The 20,415-nt window shown below is 45.6% G+C and overlaps 1 protein-coding gene across 18 annotated transcripts in view; it reads right to left on the bottom strand.

Moving 5' to 3' along the window:
* Positions 1-254: 254 nt before the first annotated feature.
* Positions 255-20,415, bottom strand: part of LOC115102835 (supervillin-like) — a 76,624-nt gene continuing 56,463 nt past the window's right edge. For 7 of the 18 annotated variants that reach the window (XM_065005622.1, XM_065005632.1, XM_065005633.1 and 4 more), the window contains 24 exons: positions 19,530-19,674; positions 18,081-18,137; positions 16,516-16,629; positions 15,092-15,245; positions 12,654-12,743; positions 12,292-12,378; positions 11,924-12,101; positions 11,285-11,457; positions 11,019-11,180; positions 9,825-9,961; positions 8,793-8,940; positions 8,408-8,553; positions 7,428-7,606; positions 7,117-7,264; positions 6,697-6,893; positions 6,241-6,475; positions 5,873-5,978; positions 5,292-5,499; positions 4,863-4,996; positions 4,593-4,748; positions 4,196-4,339; positions 3,732-3,853; positions 3,432-3,587; positions 255-1,620 (listed from right to left, as the gene is read on the bottom strand). In XM_065005622.1, coding sequence (XP_064861694.1) covers positions 1,534-1,620; positions 3,432-3,587; positions 3,732-3,853; positions 4,196-4,339; positions 4,593-4,748; positions 4,863-4,996; positions 5,292-5,499; positions 5,873-5,978; positions 6,241-6,475; positions 6,697-6,893; positions 7,117-7,264; positions 7,428-7,606; positions 8,408-8,553; positions 8,793-8,940; positions 9,825-9,961; positions 11,019-11,180; positions 11,285-11,457; positions 11,924-12,101; positions 12,292-12,378; positions 12,654-12,743; positions 15,092-15,245; positions 16,516-16,629; positions 18,081-18,137; positions 19,530-19,674 — 3,463 coding nt within the window. In that variant the 3' untranslated portion in view covers positions 255-1,533. Of the gene's footprint in view, positions 1,621-3,431; positions 3,588-3,731; positions 3,854-4,195; positions 4,340-4,592; positions 4,749-4,862; positions 4,997-5,291; positions 5,500-5,856; positions 5,979-6,240; positions 6,476-6,696; positions 6,894-7,116; positions 7,265-7,427; positions 7,607-8,407; positions 8,554-8,792; positions 8,941-9,824; positions 9,962-11,018; positions 11,181-11,284; positions 11,458-11,923; positions 12,102-12,291; positions 12,379-12,653; positions 12,744-15,091; positions 15,246-16,137; positions 16,216-16,515; positions 16,630-18,080; positions 18,138-19,529; positions 19,675-20,415 lie in introns of those variants that run through there. The other 11 variants (XM_065005631.1, XM_065005639.1, XM_065005625.1 and 8 more) reach the window with 10 other exon arrangements.

The raw sequence follows: 20,415 nt of genomic DNA, 5'->3' as shown, positions 1-20,415 counted from the left end.
GGTTTCCGGGTCACAGAGGAGAGGACGACGGAAGAGTCGAGGAGAGGACCGACTGTTTCCCCAATTGAGAATCTCCCCTAGATTCCTTGCGTCCTCTCTTCGTCTCATCCTCCAATGTCTTTTCAGGAAAAGGTCAGAGCGGAGGAACCACAGATCTTCTACTCAAATGTGATTTTGAAAAAGTGGAGGGAGAATGTGTGTATTCAAGAAAATGCAATTGAGATTCACTCAAATGAATACAAACTAACAATCTATTTGGATTTGGGGATTTGTTGTTTATTTACTATTTATTTTATCACAAAGAAAGTCTTTGAAATGCAGACTAGAATTTCTGTATATAAACTGTACACAAAAGCAAGGCACTATACATTCAACATTCAAGTGTTTTTCACAAAGAATTCCATGCCTTTAAAAATACAACTGTTTGTCATTTCTCAGGTACCTGTAAAGGTTAGATGTCATTATGACAGCCCCAGGCAGGTACCATATTTGAGAACGCAAAACAAAAAAAGGTACATACTTGGCATGTTTACACCTTTTGACAAGAAACAAAACCCCACTCCTACTGACAGATATTACACAGTACTTTCAAGTTGAATACATTGTCCTTCTACCAGATTTTTTTTTGTTTTACATAAATACAAATTCTTCTAAATACTTCACAAACACACACACACAACAGTTAAAACATCACACCCAGAGACCACATCAGTGTGTATGTCCATGGTATGAAACTCTGCCCTCCATTGTTCTTTTATCTGTTAAACCCTGATGAAGGCTACCAACCAATTTAAACCTGTTGGTTTATTTCAACAATAAACCAGCCTTTTTATCAACTTCCACTGTCCTCGAAGAGTTGCTGAATTTCCTCGTCACTTCATATGGCATGAGCGGTGTCATAAGTGGAGACTTGTAGTACAGTTTAAAGCAGAGAGAGAAAGGGAGTGAGTGCAGGTCCTGCGTTGTACAGTACCTGATATAAAGCCACTCGCATACAATGTGCTTAGCAGAATTTTCATTTTCCTACATAGTTACATAACTGAAAGGTAAAAATAATATGCTACATGACGCTAGCACACCTCTGCAGATCCTCCACCCCAGCCCCCCCACCTCTCCTGTGACCCACTCAAAGAAGCTGTCCCTGAGAGTGTGTTCAGCAGAGGAAACGGGTGAGGGGTGGATATCTCATAATAATGACTGGAATTGTAACAAACACTTGGAAACCATGAGTTTGATACCTTTCCAATGATTCCATTCAATTGAAATTATGAGCCCATCCACTGATTTTAAAGTACCACCAGCCACTACTGGGGTTCAGTCACACCGCTGGGAAGGAAGTGCTGAGGGGGACAGCTTGGTGGCCTCCATGTCAACAGTCTCTGTGTCCTCTCTCTCTCCACAACCAACCTGATGAAGGCTAGGAGCCAAAAACACGTTGGTTATAACAAAGCAGCATTTTTATCAACTTCCACTGTCGTCCAAGACTTGCTGAATTTAATTTCTCTCCACACTCCTCATCAGCTTAGCTTTACACTAAAACAGTCCTTTGGCTTTCTTTAAGTTCACTTGCTTCCACCCTGGTAATCCTTCGTACTCCTCTCTCTTCATGTCCAATGCTTTCTGCATAGGGGAAAGAAACAGCTCCAATTATTACACTGAGTGAGAGAGGAAGAAACTCAATACGTCACCCGGGGTGATCAATATATAGTCACATTGGCTGAATTCAAAACAATGTAATGTCAAATAATGAACCATCATTGATTATCATGCTCTGGCCTCAGCAAAGTTCATAGTCAAATACGTTTTACAGAGAAGTACACACTTAGAAAAAAAAGGATCTATTAGAAGTTACTAAAAGGGTTCTTCGGCTGTCCCCAAAAGGAAAACCCTTTTTAGTTCCAGCTAGATCCCTTTTGGGTTCCATGCAAAACCCTTTCCACAGAGGGTTCTACATGGAATCGAAAAGAGTTCCATCTGGAACAAAAAAGGGTTCTCCTATGGGGACAATCGAAAAACCATTTTGGAACCCTTTTTTCCCAATACTGTAGTAAACCGCCTGAGCCCATGCTACAAAGACGTGAAGTGATTCACTGTTCTCCACCTTGCTGTGGAGAAAGAAAGAAAAGACAGGTGGAGTGGAGGGGTGCAGGTGGAGAAGGCAAGCAGGACAGCCCAGAGGAAGAGGGAAAAGAAGAGTGAACAAGCGTGGTCAGAGGTTATTACAGTGAGTGAAGATGCCGTGTGCTTGAAGACAAGTATAATCACCAGTGCTCATTCATCATAGTCTGCGACATAAATAACTCACCTTACCTGAATCCCCTAGAACCCAGCCTGAAAGGTGAAAGGAGAAGTTAGCCTGGACTAAGAGTTTATTACAGCGCTATTAGACATGAAAGTAATGACTGTAAGATATTCACAAATTACATCAGTAGGTATCAACCATCTCAGGGTAGGAGTGCTGATCTAGGATCTCTGTCCATGTAATCTCATTCATTGTGATCTAAAAGGCTAAACTGATCCTAGATCACCCCTCTGAAATGCTTGGTATCTGTGCCATTGGCATGCTACAGACCAAATACCAAGCATCTCTCCGGGCCCTCTGTCCTCATTGTAACCATGGTCACACTATTTGAGGAGGGGAGTTGACGCCCAAGGAGAGCGAGAACTCATTTCCTGAGTACACAGAGTGAGCTCCGACACTGCAACCACTCTGTCGTCCTCCGGTGTGTGTGTGTTGAATTCTGTAAATAGAGATAAACACAAACGGAGAGGGCCTCTCTCTTGTTGAATGGTGGGAGGGAAGAGGAGTGCACCCAGATTGAGGTAATGTGTGAAATGGAGGGTGACTGACTGGGCCAATGGCATCCTAGTCCCTCTATGGTTCACTACTTTAGGCCAGATACAGCTCTTATTCCAAGCCGCAGCTAGGAAGCAAGGTGCTGCTTCTCACATGTTCTGCTTTTGTGTTGAGCTTCTTATCTGTGGAAATCCCTTTGACCTTTTCATCCATCACACAGCGGGGATCACACACACCTCACACCAACGCACACACACACACACACTCTGGTTTATGTTTAACATGGACATAATGCATGCATCAGATATCAACATGACTACAATGCATTGATTTCAACAAAACAACATTTTAGAAATATTTCCCAGACAAAGATTTAGCCTAGTCCTGGACAAAAAGCTTTCCCAATTAAGATGAGTTTAGGCCTACACCTTTGTCTGGGAAACCAGCCCATTTAGTCTTAAATCAAGGTTTACTTTTCTCACAGGGTGTGTTGGTGCTGAATGGGGAGACGGGTGGTCTCACCACATTGTGTATTTAATACAAACTGCAGCTGGACTCCTTTAATCTGTTAATATCAACTATTTCAGAGAGAGTTTGCAGTTAGATAAATAAAAAACATTGAACTTAAACTCACTTCAAAGTCCTGGTCTGATAGGTAGATCTCCAGGCGGAGGGGGTCGACGCCCCCAGGTAGGGGACGTGCCAGCAGCTCAGCCAGGGGATAGGTGTTCTGGCACAGCCTGGCCAGCACATCTTCCACCAGGATGATCTGGTTACACACCTCCGCCTCCTGAGACACACACACACACACTGTTATGGTCCCAAGAAAAAGGACATAAGAGCACTGCACACGTGTGTGTGTGTGTATGGCCAGAGTATGTGTGTGTAATATACAAGGGGGCTGTCAGATCACTGTGTGTGGCGTATAACCCACCCTCTCAGTGATCTCTGCGATGTCCTCTCTGTGCTCCCAGCTGGGAAACATGTTGGTAAATGTGAGAGGCTCCAGACCAGCATGGATCAGGTACGACTTCTGAGGCTTCTTCTCATTCTTCTCTATAGGTGGAAGTCAACCCATTTAGGATGCGGCCCCAATGGCACCCTATTCCCTATATAGTGTACTACTTTTGACCATAGCCCCGAGGACATCAAAACTAGGGCACTATTTACGGAATGGGATGCAATTTGGGACACACTTCGGTAACAAATCGTAACTAGAGAGACATGTCCTTAGTGAAAAGCTTTGCACGTTAACAGTACAACGAATGGTCTTGAAAGATAAACACCATGTATGCCCTTCTTTAAATTTAACCAAGAGATACCAGAGGTCAGAGATGACATCGTATTTAAAGTGTAATATCACACTGATGTCAAACAGATGACGTCATCACATTCTACCTCTGCAGTACCGCAGCACCGTTTCCATGGCGCACTTCCTGTCCATGTCCCATCGTATCCTGGCGGAGCCGGGGCTCTCGCTGTCCTGGGGCCACCAGCCCTGCCACAGGTACACCTCATGGAAGTTATCCACCAGGAACAACGCTACAGGAAGAGGAAGTCATTTTAGATCAGCTATTTCCAATAGTAAGGCCACAGTGAGAGCAGAGGGACGGTTGATTTCTCAAGTTGAATGTGGACCTAACTTTACAGTACTACTGGTGGGAACAATCAAACAAACGGGCTCTGACATTTGATTGCAAGTAAATCAACCTTAAACAGACCTAATCCCCTTCCAAGGCTGATATACAGCATTTGTGTTGTGTTGTATGGTACTGTATTGTATTGTAGGACTCACCAGGCTGGGAGGCTTGGTACAGGTCCTCCTGAAGGAAGGGCAGAGAGCTGACCAAGTCTGGAACTCTGGAGGGGTGGTAGAACTCTGTGGCTACAAACTCCCCTGAAGAACTGCTCAGCTGGAACAGCCGAGGGGTGAAGTTAAATTTACCCGGATCTGAAACAAACAAATAATAAGAGTAAGTCAGAGGTATGATGAATAACTGGAGCGCTCTTGTGAATGAGGAATTTCACTGCAATTGTGTGTGTGTGTAACAGTACTATACTGTACCTTGCAACATACAGTCGTAGGCCTTCCTGTCTTTCCTACCGACCGCATCCCAGAATCCAGTGGGCTCTGATCCCTCGTCACACTCGGTGATGGTCACCTTACTGCTGCTATGGAGCCCCGCCTCCAACGGACATCTAACAGACAACACGCGGTTCATATCCTCCACATACAATATACAGGTTGTCCCCCAAATTGCACTCTATTCCCCATATAAGTGCCCTATGGGCCCTTGTCAAAAGTAGTACACTATATTGGGCGTAGGGTGCCATTTGGGACGCAAGCATCCCATCTTACACATTTCATGACTAGGGACAAGAGTTTTTCCTGGTCAACTACTTGGCATAGTAAATTATCAAGAAAAAGAATAGGACCTGGGCAGAAGTAGTGCACTATTTTGGCAATATGGTGCCATTTGAGGCGGAGACTCACTGTTCTTTGACCCTCTGTGCGGTGGTGAGGCCCACCAGGCGAGTGCGTTGCTGGGCCTTGCAGCCGTGCCACAGGTAAATGAGGGCCTTGTTGACATTCAGGAGGATCATGGAGCTCCTGGAGCGCAGGCTGCTGCAGTGACACACTACCTCCAGGAGGTGGCCCTCTACAGGGACATCCCCTCGCACGCAGTACAGACGCCACTCAGCTGGAATAAATTAGAATAACAGTCAGGAGACCTCCCCTCTCACACAGTACAGACGCCAATCAGCTGGTAACAGACGGACACACACGGTCAGTATGATACATACACCGGTACTACTGCTCCTGATCACAGACACACAGGTACACAGTCAGAAGCCCCTCTAACATGGCACACATCCACAAATATGGTTGCACAATTCCTGTAACTTTCCAACCAGGATTTCTTGGAAACCTGGGAATTTGGGGAAAGTTCCTGGAATTGTGTAACTCCATTCACACCACAGCGCTCCTACTAATACAGTAGAGCTGCATCTAACTGCTTAACCAACTCTTCTGAGGGCTATGACGTCATACTGCTAACCAGAAGAGATCCCTACTCTGTGTGTTCTCCTCTTCCTCCTCTCTCTTCCCACAGTGTATGATCATCCCCCCGTTGAAACACTGGAGGAAACAAGGGAGCTCCTTCCCCTGCTGTACCTGGACCTGTTGGGGGAGAGACAGAGGGACAACGCTCACCCAGGTCATATGCATCTAGGGCTGCTCTCAGATCAGTGAAAGTAGATACATGTATGCATGGATTTAGGCTCCATCCAAAATGACACCCTTTTCCCTATATAGTGCACTACAAAAGTGTATTTTCTACATAGTGCTCTCTGGTCTGGGGGCTTAGTTTAAAAGGAGTGCAGTATATAGGGAATAGGGTGCCATTTGAGATGCAGCCTGAGTATTTACAGGTTGACAGTACCTGTGCCCCTCTCTCCTCATCCAACTCCACTGTCATCAGTGCCGACGTTCCTTTCTCGCTCACGGTGGAGTTCCGTCCCTGCCAGAAGAAGTAGCAGCACTTTTCTTTGCCAGGGCCCGCGCTCCTCAGCTCCGGGTTCTGCCTCCTCCCAACTGCTGCGCTCACCATGTACTTCCACTTCACAACGTACGCGTCCCCCTCATGGAACTGGCCTATACTCTGCTTGGGTAGCCGGCTGAAATAAGAAGAATATCGATTTGATTTATGTAGCATTTTCCCACTGTGCATTGCACTTTAAATAGTAAGGACAACAATAGAAATTGTGGTAGACTTTATTGTGCTTTTAATCCTGGATCATTTTAATGTGCGTATTGTTGTACTCTAATGGCCGAGGTAGCTCTATACGTCATTTAAAATATGTCAAATCAAGTTCATTGATTTTTGGGGGAAACTGACCTGTAGTCAAACTCCAGGATGTGCCAGACATCCACCGACACCGTGCTGATCTCTAGAGTCCTCATCCTGTCCTCTCCTTCTATAGAGCCGTGGCCTCGGCCCACGTTCATCCCATCCAGCACAGTGCTGACTGCTGTCTGGAGTACAGGCAGCATCAATGCTGCATCATACGGCCTGCACTCCCGCCCCGGCGTCTCCTGAGAGAGAAGGAGATAGGAAGGGGTGTAGAGAGAGAGAGAGAGAGAGAGTGTGTCATTCAGAAAACTCTTGGCACATGGGGTCTGATGAAAACAGATAGCGAAAGAAGTATGAAAGGGATAGAGAGAGAAGGCAGAGAGAAAGAAGGGTAGACAGAGCGAAAGAGAGAGAGAGAGAAAGATCAGGAATGAGAGAGAGAAGGAGAGAGTCAGGAGGACATACCTTCTGCTCACTGACTTGCTCGTTGGTGTTCTTTGGTTGTGGTTTCTTAGTGTCTGCCCAGTCCAGGAACTTCTCTTTGAACAGGGTAGTCTCATTGTGCTCGGTCAGCCTGCCGAATATGGCCCAGTCAGGACGCCCCTGGCCCTTCCTGTAGACACACACACACGCACGCACAGAACAAGAGAGTGAGAGCACAGGCTTTAGCCTATACTAAAGAAAATCTAGGACAAACAGTCCCTGAGGTGATGATTTGTGTGTGTGAGAGTGTGTGTGTGTGAGAGAGCCTGCGCGTTTGTGTGTTGGTTGCCTGCCTGGGTATGAGTGTATTGCATCCTCCAGGGTCTAGAGGGTTGATGTCACAGCAGGTGTAGTCAAAGGTTCCATTCCACAGGTGTTTAGCCAGCTGGAAGGCTACTTTCCTCTGGGCCAGAGTCACCTCCTTACCGTGCCACACATACACCTCACTGCCAAAGTCAAACACCAACACCTGCTGGGGGCACAAAAACAACAGTGTGGCATCGGAATGGGCACAGAGCAACAGCTAGGGCACAATGATGGCCATTCCGGTAAACATTTGGTTGCAATAATATAAAGTTCATTGATAGCAGAGGAGGCTGGTGGGAGGAGCTATAGGAGGACGGGCTCATTGTAATGGCTGGAATGGAATTAATGGAACGGAGTCAAATTACGTCCAACACACGGAAACCAGAGCCATATATTTAGAGAGTTAGGACCATAGAATTGGGAATTAATTTAATAGGATCTCCATGGTTAGGACCATAGATTTAGGAATTAGAATACTAGCATGGACATTAACCTTCTTATGATGGGATAAAGGTCAGCCATTTTGGTCAGGGCGTTGGTCAACCATGGTTTGCCAGTGCTGTGATAAGATAATGTCTAAAATAATGAAGTTGAATCATTTATCTGCACTGTATGTTTGTTATCTAGCTAGCCAGCCAGTTTTAGAGGAAGGATTCCCTTAATTAAAACAATGCAGTCAATCCACAGCCATACACTGGCTGAAATCAGCTGATGACGGGACTTAGACAAGTTGTACATGCAACAAGTAGTGATGTTGTATCATACAAGAGCACTCACAGCTTTCCAAGGAAACTCAAACTAAAACATGTCAGTTTACATATATTTTAGAGGCTATTTATACAGAAAATGTGTATAAAACCCATATACACTATTTTCTAATTATCAGACAATATTTTCGGTTGACGATCATTCGATGACATCATTTCTGATATATCACATGCCTTACTTGACCAGTCCAATCACGTACCTCTTTGGACTCCAGCAGTGTGATGTGAGGAACCTTCCCCCACTGGTCGTCATCAGGAACCAGTTTGTCATCCAGCAGACGGAAGATGCAGTTTGTCTCCACTATGGCACTCTCAAACAGCTCATCCTCCTCCGGTGGCCCGGCAGCTGTAGGAGGACACACACACACACACATTACATATCAAGATAAAGGCATCTGATTACTTGTAGCTACATCTTTTCAATGAACTTAGGACCCAATTCTCCACCCTTTCCCAAAGTGTGCAACTTGCACACTTCCCATCATGGTAGAAACTCCATGTGCTTTTCAAATCAAAGTGTGCAAGTACACATTTTTGGAGGTGGAGAATTGTGACACGGCCATGGCCTCGGATGCTGTTGCTTACACTGGTAGGTTTGCTCTCCTCTCAGGATCTTCCAGAACTCTGTGGCCGCAGGGCTCTGGGGGTTGACCCCCTCGTCGATGGTCTGGATCTGGCTCGCTCTGCAGCCCAGATCCTTCTTAGTCTGGATGAACAATGCCAGCTCAGAAGCCTACGGTACGAGAGAGATACACACAACAACAGAGAAAATGTCACTAACGGAAATACATACACTGTACATGTCAATACTGTACACACAGTACAATACCAACCCTGTCAGCCCTGAAAGGGGCTTAGGTCAGCATTAGATTTACCTGCAAAGGCCAATGTCAGAGCCTGCTAGTTTTGTCCTACGAGTAGTATTTTATGTTATAATGATGAGGCATTGTTCGTCTTGAGAGATCAAGGGTCTCCATGCTCTAACTGTGGGCGCACTGTAGTTCGATGTCTGACTAATGATACCCAACTTCATATCAGTTCAAAATACTGTAGCTAGTATAATAAATATCAGGGTTGAAAAAAACTATGTAGCCTAGGGGAATCAAGCTAAAGTCACTGTGTGTTTGAAACGGTCTACTATACACAAACAGGACACTTTCCTTGGGGGATGGGAGCTGCTGTAGGAACAGATGGGGCAGCTCTCGCTTCTACAATGAGAGAACAGCACAAATGAACGGTGTGGCTGTGGCTGAATCCCAAAGGGGACCCTATTTCCATTGAACTGCACTACTTTTGACCAGGGCCAATAGGATATCACAGAACATATGTCTACTTCAACAGAAAAACACGACACATCACCAGCTGTTGCCTGTGTGGGAGACATGAAAGGCCATCCACATTGGCCTGCACCCTAAAATAACCCCCAAGCTTTTAAATCACAAATTATAGCTAACCAAACCCTAGAGGACCGGGATTAACACACACGACATTTCCCTAATCCTGGAAGTCGTTTTTCAACACTGACACAGTTGGAGAGACGAGGACTCACTTTGGCTTTCTCGCCCATCTCACACAGTCACACACAGACATACGCATAGTCAGGAAACAGGGACTCACTTTGGCTTTCTCGATGACATTAGCAAACTCTCCCATCCAAACAAAGCAGTGTTGAGGAGTAACCAGGAGGAAGCAGTCGCCACTGTTCAGGGTCGAGGCTCTGGGCTCCACTAGTCTGGTCTGGACGTGACGGCGGCCTGGGTAGATCAGAGAGAGGGTGAGATTGTGTCTGAAATGGCACCCTATTCCCAATATACAGTAGTGCACTACATGGCACCATATTCCCTGACAAAAGCTTCAAGGGAATTAAGGGCCCATAGGGCTCTGATCAAAAGTAGTGCACTACACTATATAGGGAATAGGGTAAAAAAAAATCAACCAACCTGAGGCTCAGAATACAATTCTTTCTCTGTCATGATCCGAGCAACTCTGCTATTCTGGGCTTGATTATTTTAGTCTAGAAAGTGGACACGGTCACATCTGCACAGGAAATCACATTCTTGATTTGGTGTGAGAGTGTGTGTGCAACCACATGTTTAACTATCCCAACATGACCCTCTCTTTCCAACTCTAATCCATTTCCTCCTTATCTTTCCCCTTTGCATGACTGGCCCTAATATTTGTGCTCTCTAGCAGGTTGAACACACACACACACACACACACACACACAGAGAGGTTAGCAGACAACACAGGACCCTGTCTGTGTCTCAAATGGCATCCTATTTCCTAAAAGTGCACTACTTTTGACCAGAGCCATATAGTCCGTGGTAAAAAGAACTGAACTATGAAGGGAATAGGGTGCCGTTTTGGTGCAACATGCTACTTCAATGACGCAGAGTTCTCCAGGAACAACTTAATTTGTTCTCTTTACCTGTCCTCACCTGTCTTCATTCAGAAACTACCTGGCTGTGGAATATTCTCTGTCCTGTTCATATTTTCCTATGACATTGGTCAATGTCAAAATAAATGCTGGTCTTGAATTGATACAGCTCACCTCAAAACCAAAGTTTGTCAGACGTTTTAAGACGTTATAATGTGGGATGCGATGAGAATATATCCCATGCTATCTGTACTGTGGATCAAGCTATATGCCTCAATCCCAAAATGAAAGGGAAAGATACTAAAGTCACATCTAGGTCATATTCATTAGGAATGAAACGAAAGAAAACTGACAGAAACAGGGAGTTACTGTATCTACATTTTGAAGCAATGTGCACTAATGAATAAAGCTCAGTAACGCAGTAGGCATCTCACCTTTGACCTGCATCAGCATGACGTTCTTGTACGGCACAGCGCTGTTGTTGGACATCTGCTCTGAGATGTTGACGCTCCTCAGACTCACATTGCTGAAGTTCTCCTTACTGGCCAGTCCAGCTAGGGCCGCGTCCGAGTACTCCGATGTCTTATTCACTACAACTCACAGGACAAGGAGCGTGTGAGGGCTAGACACTCTGTGTGAAACACACACACACACACACACACACACACACACACACACACACACACACTCACTCTCACACTCTTCTCATCCTTGATCCTCTTGCTCTCTATGAGGCCGATGTTGAGTCTCTGCTCAGTGTACTCGTGTCTGATGTCCTCCCTGGCCGCCAGCATCTTCAGAGGGTTCTTAGACGACTGGACGTTCCTAGACGGTCTCACTGCTCGTTTGTGCTGCGCTATGGCTGAGGTCAACCTGCATAGGGAGGGACAGAGGGCAGGAAGAGAGAGGGCGAGGGAGAAAGGGACAGGAAGAGAGAGGGCGAGGGAGAAAGGGACAGGAAGAGAGGGAGCGAGGGAGAAAGGGACAGGAAGAGAGGGGGCGAGGGAGAAAGGGACAGGAAGAGAGAGGGCGAGGGAGAAAGGGACAGGAAGAGAGAGGGCGAGGGAGAAAGGGACAGGAAGAGAGGGGCGAGGGAGAAAGGGACAGGAAGAGGGGCAGAGAGGACATGTAGATGTAGTGAAACTCCATGCAATGGAGCTACACCCAATGCCACATGTCTGCTCCAACCAAAGTAGGCTTGGAGAAATCCTGTAACTCCAGAATTCCTCCTGATTCCAGGAATATTCCAACCAGGATTTCTGGAAAATGTTTGGGAAAGTTAACAGAATGTTGCAACCCTAGAGCAAAGACATCATTATTTGGTAAATGATTTGCTTACTTGGGCGCCTGAGTGCCGAAGATGGCATCAAAGTCCTCGTCGATCTCGATCCTGCTGGGCATGCGTGGGAAATCAGCCACGTGACGGTAGAACTTGGAGAAGATCTCATCGTCCATCCTCATCACCTCCTTCACAGCCTTCTCTGTCACGGTCAGAGTGGTCTCCTGAAGACCTGCCACTAGGGGGAAACACAGTAAAAGTCCAATCACTACTGTAAATGACTACTGTAACAGACTTTACGATGCTTAATTAACAGAATAGCTTCCTTCTTCACAAGCCCACACCCTTGAAACATCTTTAGCCAGTTACGCCATTGAAAAGCATTTGATGGCATGGGTAGAGGCAACTGATAAACTATTAGCACCAACCTTTACTGTTCAGACGTCCCAAAAATGTCTCCAATTTATCCAGCTTTTTATCCGACTCCAAGTTCATCTCTGGTCTGGCTTCAATTTCTGGTGGATAAAACATCAGATCAGACAACAGAGTTACAAATATTCCATGACCGATATCGTATGGTCATGTTGTGATTGTATGTTTTCATAGGATTGTGATTAGGGTTAAACAATTCTGGTAACGTTCTCCAAATCTCGGTTGGAAGATTCCTTTAATCGGGAAGAAATAAGCAGGAAATCCATGTATCCTCCGACCAGAACTTCAGAACAATTTGGGGAAAGTAATTGGAATTCTGCAATCCTACATTGCATCTGTCATTAAGTGTATGACTGACCCTCCTGCGGTTTGATGACAGGCACGTTGCTCTTGAGTTTGGTGGAGACAGGAGACAGGATGGGGCTGATGGCTGAGGAGGCTGCCAGACCTGCAAACACAACCACACACACACTCTGAGAGGAAAGAAAATCATACTATCCTCTAGGGTCCAGAAACCTTTCTTGTGATTTCACTTGCTTTTATAATCTTACTCCAAACAGCGAATCACTTTCTCATCCTTGTTGTGCAATATGGGGGCCCTGAAAAAACACAAAAAAACACCCTATACATCTTTTTAGAAATAGCAAAGATCTCAGCATAGTGATGCAGGTCTTTAGATGTTGTACAAATGAAGTTGTGTCATTCTGAACTTTATCCGCAACGTTATATTCACTACTTTTGTGCGACTCGGGCAGTTACCCCTATCCAGCTGTGCCATTCTCCGTGTAGCCTGCTGCTACAGGTAACTGCCAAAATAAAGGAAACACCAACATAAAGTGTCTTAATAGGGCTTTGGGGCACCACGAGCCAGAACAGCTTCAATGCGCCTTGGCATATATTGTACAAATGTCTGAAACTTCCCGTGTGGAAGCACCTGCTTTCGATATTCTTTGAATCCCTAATTTTCTCAAGTTTTCCTTTATTTTGGCAGTTACCTGTAGAATGGACAGAGAGGTATCACTCGAGTTTCAACAAAATTGAATAGAACCTTGCGGATAAAGTTAGAAATGGCACAATTTCATGTGTACAACATTTAAAGATCTGCATCACTAATACTGAGAGATTTGCCATTTCTAAAAGTAATGTTTTTGGAGCCTTTGATCATGTTTTTTCAGTGGCCCAATACTGCACAACGAGGATGAGAAAAGTGGGAAAAAAAGGTGTCTGAACCCTTCTAGAACATGCCATTTACATCAAAAATAGAGATTTGGTTTTCTAAAAGAAAACGTCTTGTTTTAATATCTATTGGTGTGTAGTTGTTGTGATCATCTCGTACGTTGTTATGTATGGTGTTTATATATCTGCCATCCTGCCTATTAATTCCCCTTGTGAAATAAATCGTTTTGATATTGATATTATCATTTTAAAAAATGGATGTAGTTGGGTAGCCTCAGTGGACTTGCACATGCTTTGGTTTGGCTGGCTCCTAGCCGAACTCCACTAGGCAAAACAAACAGGTGTGCTCGTGTAACAGTATAACTTTAGTCCGTCCCCTCGCCCCTCGAATCAGGGACCCTCTGCACACATTAACAGTCACCCACGAAGCATCGTTACCCATCGCTCCACAAATGCCGCGGACCTTGAAGAGCAAGGGGAACCACTACTTCAAGGTCTCAAAGCGAGTGACGTCACCGCTTGAAACGCTATTAGCGCGCACCACCGCTAACTAGCTAGCCATGTCACATCGGTTACACTAGCATAAATTCGACCTTCACTTGAAAAACGAGAAAAAAGCTGCAATAGTACTGTTTGTCCACCTTGAGACACCATAGCCAGTATAAACTTCCTCAAAATACACAGCTTTAATCTAAGATAACTCCAGAAATCTGTCATTAATTTAGACGTTTTTGCCCAGGAGATCTTAGACGTGCAATTTTACATCTAACTAGGATGTTTGGTGCAGTATTTCTCAAGTGAAAAACATTACATGAAAACGAGTCGTCTATCGTTGACAATGACAACCTACACTTAATTGAATAATTCCTACTGTTGCCCAATCACCGACAAAGGTGTGTAGACTTTGGTTTACGAACTTCGGCTTGCCTCAAGAACATATTTTGTGTGCACGAACAGCTGACCATCAGTGGGCCGTGCTCTGACCTTTCTTGACCATGCGTGCAGCCACAGTGTACTAACCTTTCTTGACCATGCATGCAGCCACGGTGTACTAACCTTTCTTGACCATGCATGCAGCCACAGTGTACTAACCTTTCTTGACCATGCGTGCAGCCACGGTGTACTAACCTTTCTTGACCACAGTGTACTAACCTTTCTTGACCATGCGTGCAGCCACGGTGTACTAACCTTTCTTGACCATGCTTGCAGCCACAGTGTACTAACCTTTCTTGACCATGCATGCAGCCACAGTGTACTAACCTTTCTTGACCATGCATGCAGCCACAGTGTACTAACCTTTCTTGACCATGCATGCAGCCACAGTGTAATAACCTTTCTTGACCATGCGTGCAGCCACAGTGTACTAACCTTTCTTGACCATGCATGCAGCCACAGTGTACTAACCTTTCTTGACCATGCATGCAGCCACAGTGTACTAACCTTTCTTGACCATGCATGCAGCCACGGTGTACTAACCTTTCTTGACCATGCGTGCAGCCACAGTGTACTAACCTTTCTTGACCATGCGTGCAGCCACAGTGTACTAACCTTTCTTGACCATGCGTGCAGCCACGGTGTACTAACCTTTCTTGACCATGCGTGCAGCCACAGTGTACTAACCTTTCTTGACCATGCGTGCAGCCACGGTGTACTGGGTGGAGTCGTTGGCCACCCCCTTGCCTTTAGACACCCAGGACTCCTCTCGTGTTGAGATCATCTGCTTCCTCTCCTCTATGGACATCTGAGCCTGGTTCTCCATCTCCTCTCCCATCCTCTGAACACACACAGTTACACACTGTTACCTACTGGTTAGTACAGGGTTTCACATAGTGTTACATGCTGTACAGTAAGGTCACCAGTGATGTGTTAGTATAACGTTGATCACAGTTCGTTGTGACTAAAGTAATGCTCCCTATACTTTAAATGCATTTTTTCAGCAAAAGGTGGGTAAATGCTCACGCAAACTAAAAAAGGTGCGTAAACAGTGTTTACCCTCCACTACACCACTGAAGTTCACTGTACCACTCTGATAATATGAGAACCAAAACAAAAAAAGTAGAAATCAGTAGTGGCTGGTGAACGGAGGATGAGTCATAGCCATTAGGCTGGAATTGTATCAAACACGTAAAAACCATTCCGTTCCAGCCATTACAATGAGTCCATCCTCCGACTTAAAGTGACACCAGCCACAACTGCTCTGATTATATGAGGACAGAACCACAAAGCCTTGGAAATGATAGCAACAAAGTACAGTAGCTTTGTCTTTGCGTAATACTACTCATACACACCAAACAAAGAGACAGAGTACAGTAAGATAAGTAGCAATGGGGGGGAGGGGTTCAAATCATTAACGTAACCAAATGAGATTTTAGTGGACAGGGAAAAGACAGACCTTTCAATGACATGCATGCAGAGATAATGGGAGACCACCGGCTGAGTCTTAAATGACACCCTAATCCCTATATAATGCCCTACTTTCGAGCAGGCCCCATAGGATTCTGGTCAAAAGTAGTTCCCTAAATATGGGATAGGTGACCAGAGCCCTATTATGTGCCCTGGTCAAAAGTAGTGCACTACATAAGAATGGGGTGCAATTTGAGACACATCCCCAAGCTTCCAGTACAGGCAGAACAGTGAAACATGGCAGGTCCGGTGCGTGTTCTTACCTGACTATGAAGGTCAATAACTTGGCACTTATGGCCAAGGGAGATTGGAGGAAAATATGTGGAGGAAAAGACAGGCTCCTAAGGACAGAGGTGATTGGATACGTGGATAAGAGGAGAAGAGATGGAGAGGGATAGGGAAGAAAGTTACAATCAAGTAGACATATACAGAGGAATGCTAGAGAGTAGGGTTGGGCTACCAGGTATATGATCATACCGTATACCGGGGTATTTTTTGAAGGTATGTAAATCTGGATACCGCCCCAAAGCTACTGGAGAAAGGATGCAAAGGAGAGAGACCATACCATTCCAAACCAGAAATTATAATTGTGACAAAGAGACCCAGAGCGAGATACTGAGAGCCACTGTGGGACAACTCACAGAGATTATTTTGGATAAATCAAGTCTGAAGTCATGATGATGTTTCCATGGCTGAAGCAGGCTGAGCCGGCGTTCCCCAGTCAAACTTTTATCTGGTTCACAGTGTATTTTCCCCTTTAAAGAGAAACAACATCTCCAGAGCACCATCGCCTGAGCCCCTCACATCCATACACTTCACATGTAATGCAAAGACATGCAACAGAGGAGTCTGGTGAGGGGAGGACGGCTCATAGCAATGGCTGGAATGGAAAACATGGAACAGTATCCAACTCATGGCAACAATGTCTTTGATGTGTTTGATACCGTTCCATATCTTCCCTTCCATCCATTACTATGAGCCCGTCCTCTGATTCAAAGTCCCACCAGCCACCACTGGCGTGCAAGTGTTAAGTGTTTAATCATGAACATATACAGAGGTGCTTGAATACGAATTAATCGGTAACTGGCCATGCATATTGCAGCTGCTGTAGCTAATACCCATCACGCAGCTGATTCAAATAACCAACTCATCATGCTTTGATTATTTGAATCAGCTGTGGGGTGCTAGGGCAAAAAACGAAACGTAGACACAGGCGGGACCCCAGAACCGAATAAGGGAAACGCTGGTCTAGACAAGCCAGCGACAACTGTCTCAGTGACACAACCATGAAGAGAGGCCAATTGTTCTGTCACTACTGACTTACAGTGGTCCTTCCTTTACAAGTTGTGGCGTACTGCAGCACAGCCTGCGGGGTGCCGCAGAGTTCTATGGCACGTTATTGTTCTGTCACTCCTGACTTACAGTGGTCCTTCCTTTACAAGTTGTGGCGTACTGCAGCACAGCCTGCGGGGTGCCGCAGAGTTCTATGGCACGTTATTGAAGAGTCAGCCATAGTTGCCGGAATGTCTCAATTTACCACAAACGGTTGCGGCATAACCTCAAAACGTTGAAAGGAAGAACCACTGTATGTAATAAATATTCATTTATTTTTTTGATGAATGGCTCTCTCCATCACTACTATGCAGTGTGCAGTTCAAAAGGCAAACAACAACAAGCAGTGACTGGCAGCAACGTCGCAACAAACGCAGCGCGTCTCTGAACACTGTAGCGTGAGCTAGCTAGATTGACTTCAAACCAAGCAAAAGTGCAAGAAGTTCAATCGAAAGCTTAGAAAAAGAAGCAGAGTCAAGTCCATCACCAGCATCCCTTTACACAGCCACAAACCACCAGAGGTAGGATAGCATCCGACCACAGCAACTGAAGAGTAGTGAACAGCAACACTGACGAGCAGTGAACAACAACACTGAAGAGTAGTGAACAACTAGAGTAGCACATTTCTGGTAATTTGCCCAAAATGTCCAGGTTTTCCAAGGAGGGAATAAGTAGGAAAACCTGGGAATTCTTCAGTTGGGATTTCTGGAAAACCTGGGAATTTGGGGAACGTTCAGCCCTCATCAGACCACAGCAACACTGAACAGCAGTGAACAACAGAACAGAACAGACGGGTCAAAGAAGCAGCAGGTCACACACAGAGCTCAGTGGACCACCGTTGGCACTGGGGCACAGCACCGTCGTCAGGCCTTACCCACAGCTGGTCAGACACAGTGACAGCAGCGAACTCCTCAATAACCTTCCCTTCCTCCTGAAGACAGGGGAAACACAGAACACGTTCAAAGGGAGAAGGCTAGTTCTAGGCTATAGCCTAGTCGAAAATGTGCCAAACAAGACAGAACTGTTGTCTTATCAAATATTGCGTGACATGTATTTAGGGAATCTTGGCTGGTAGAATGTCACCTTGGCTAGTAGAAATTGTGGTCTGCTAGCCAAACTGGCCAGTGCCCAAAATCTTTCAATTACAACCCTAGCCTCAACCCATTACTGCTGCTACTGTAACATGAGGCTTAGAAGAAGTGTGATCAACGGGAGGATTTAACATGAAGTATTAAGTACACAAACAGACAGGATTTGACCCAGATTACAGCACAATGGGGGTGCATCATTAACAGAAAGGAGGGGCGATTCAATTATTACAAGAACTCTGTTTTCGATATAATCTGAACTGAATATGCTCAGTTAAGTGAAGTGAAGTGTATAAATATATATAATCACATGCCATTCTGTAACCATATTGTCAAATTACATATTGGTGGCATTAGCACTAGTTTAAGTGAAACTCAATCTTCAATCAGAGTGAGCAATTTTGACTTGCTCTTGTCCCCGTGTAAAGTAGAAAAGAGATTTCTCCAAGGCCCCAGATTGCTAATTCCACAGGGAGACTGGCCCATATGTTCCATGCAGGGCTGTGTTGGCCCCAGGCACTGGTCCCAAATAGCACCCTATTCCCTATATAGTGCACTTCTTTTGATCAAGGCCCATAGGGCTGTGGTCAAACTATGGTCAAAAGAAGGGCACAATAGGGAGCCAATTGGGATAAAGGGGGCACCAGCCCACTAAGCTGAGCTGATCTCTCACTGGAGCACAGATGGGGCTGATGAATGGCAAGGGGGAAATGAAAGGCACCCCATCACATAAAGACCACGAGAGGCCCCTTTAAAATGGCAACCAGGAAGAGTGCCCTAATGAGACTACTAAAAATTGTAAGCACAACAAATGTGTAGCATGTCACGAAACGGATGACGTTGTGCACAAAAAACAGGGACCACTTTTGGAAGGTGAGCATCACTTTCATGAACAAAAAGTTTGAGAGTGCATCTTTAACTTAACAAAAACAATGAGCACACGAACGGTTTACGTGAATGCATCTAAATCCACCTCATTTAGTACTGCATGGGTAACGGGTTGAGTAATGATGGTTCAGTATGACAACGTCTGGGTTGTTGAAACACATTTCATTCATTATCATATGATCTCAATAGACATTTTGTGAGGTGTGGGGATGCTGCTTGTTGTACTGTTGTAGTTATAGTGCAGTACAGTGAATCTCCACCGAGTGTTTTGTTTGTATCTCTTTGAGCCCAAAATGTGGCTTCTCTTTCAAGATTCAATTTGGAGGTCCAGCTGTGTGTAGTCTCACCTTCTTCTTGTAGGTCTGCTCTGCCTCCCATCCCTGTCCTTGTACTGTGGAGTGTCTCTCAGTCACAGCCACCTTTACCACTTCCTGCTTCTTATTGATCCTGTTCCTCCAGTCCTCTTCACCACTCTTCTTCAACAGGGCCAGCCTGGGAGAGAGAAGGAAAGGAAGGAAGAGAGAGAGAGAGGTTAACCTCTCCACCACTCTTCTTCAGCAGGGCCAGCCTGGGAGAGAGAAGGAAAGAAAGGAAGAGAGAGAGAGAGGTTAACCTCTTCACCACTCTTCTTCAACAGGGCCAGCCTGGGAGAGAGAAGGAAAGAAAGGAAGAGAGAGAGAGAGGTTAACCTCCTCACCACTCTTCTTCAGCAGGGCCAGCCTGGGAGAGAGAAGGAAAGAAAGGAAGAGAGAGAGAGAGGTTAACCTCTTCACCACTCTTCTTCAACAGGGCCAGCCTGGGAGAGAGCAGGAAAGAAAGGAAGAGAGAGAGAGAGGTTAACCTCTTCACCACTCTTCTTCAGCAGGGCCAGCCTGGGAGAGAGAAGGAAAAAGAAAGGAAGAGAGGGCCAGCCTGGGAGAGAGAAGGAAAGAAAGGTTAACCTCTTCACCACTCTTCTTCAACAGGGCCAGCCTGGGAGAGAGAAGGAAAGAAAGGAAGAGAGAGAGAGAGGTTAACCTCCTCACCACTCTTCTTCAGCAGGGCCAGCCTGGGAGAGAGAAGGAAAGAAAGGAAGTGAGAGAGAGAGGTTAACCTCTTCACCACTCTTCTTCAGCAGGGCCAGCCTGGGATAGAGAAGGAAAGAAAGGAAGAGAGAGAGAGAGGTTAACCTCTTCACCACTCTTCTTCAGCAGGGCCGGCAGAGACAGGACAGAGACAGGACACATAGGTACA

Source organism: Oncorhynchus nerka, linkage group LG20 (genome assembly GCF_034236695.1).
Source record: "Oncorhynchus nerka isolate Pitt River linkage group LG20, Oner_Uvic_2.0, whole genome shotgun sequence".
Lineage (NCBI taxonomy): Eukaryota > Metazoa > Chordata > Actinopteri > Salmoniformes > Salmonidae > Oncorhynchus > Oncorhynchus nerka.
This window is presented reverse-complemented; position numbering and strand designations above follow the sequence as displayed.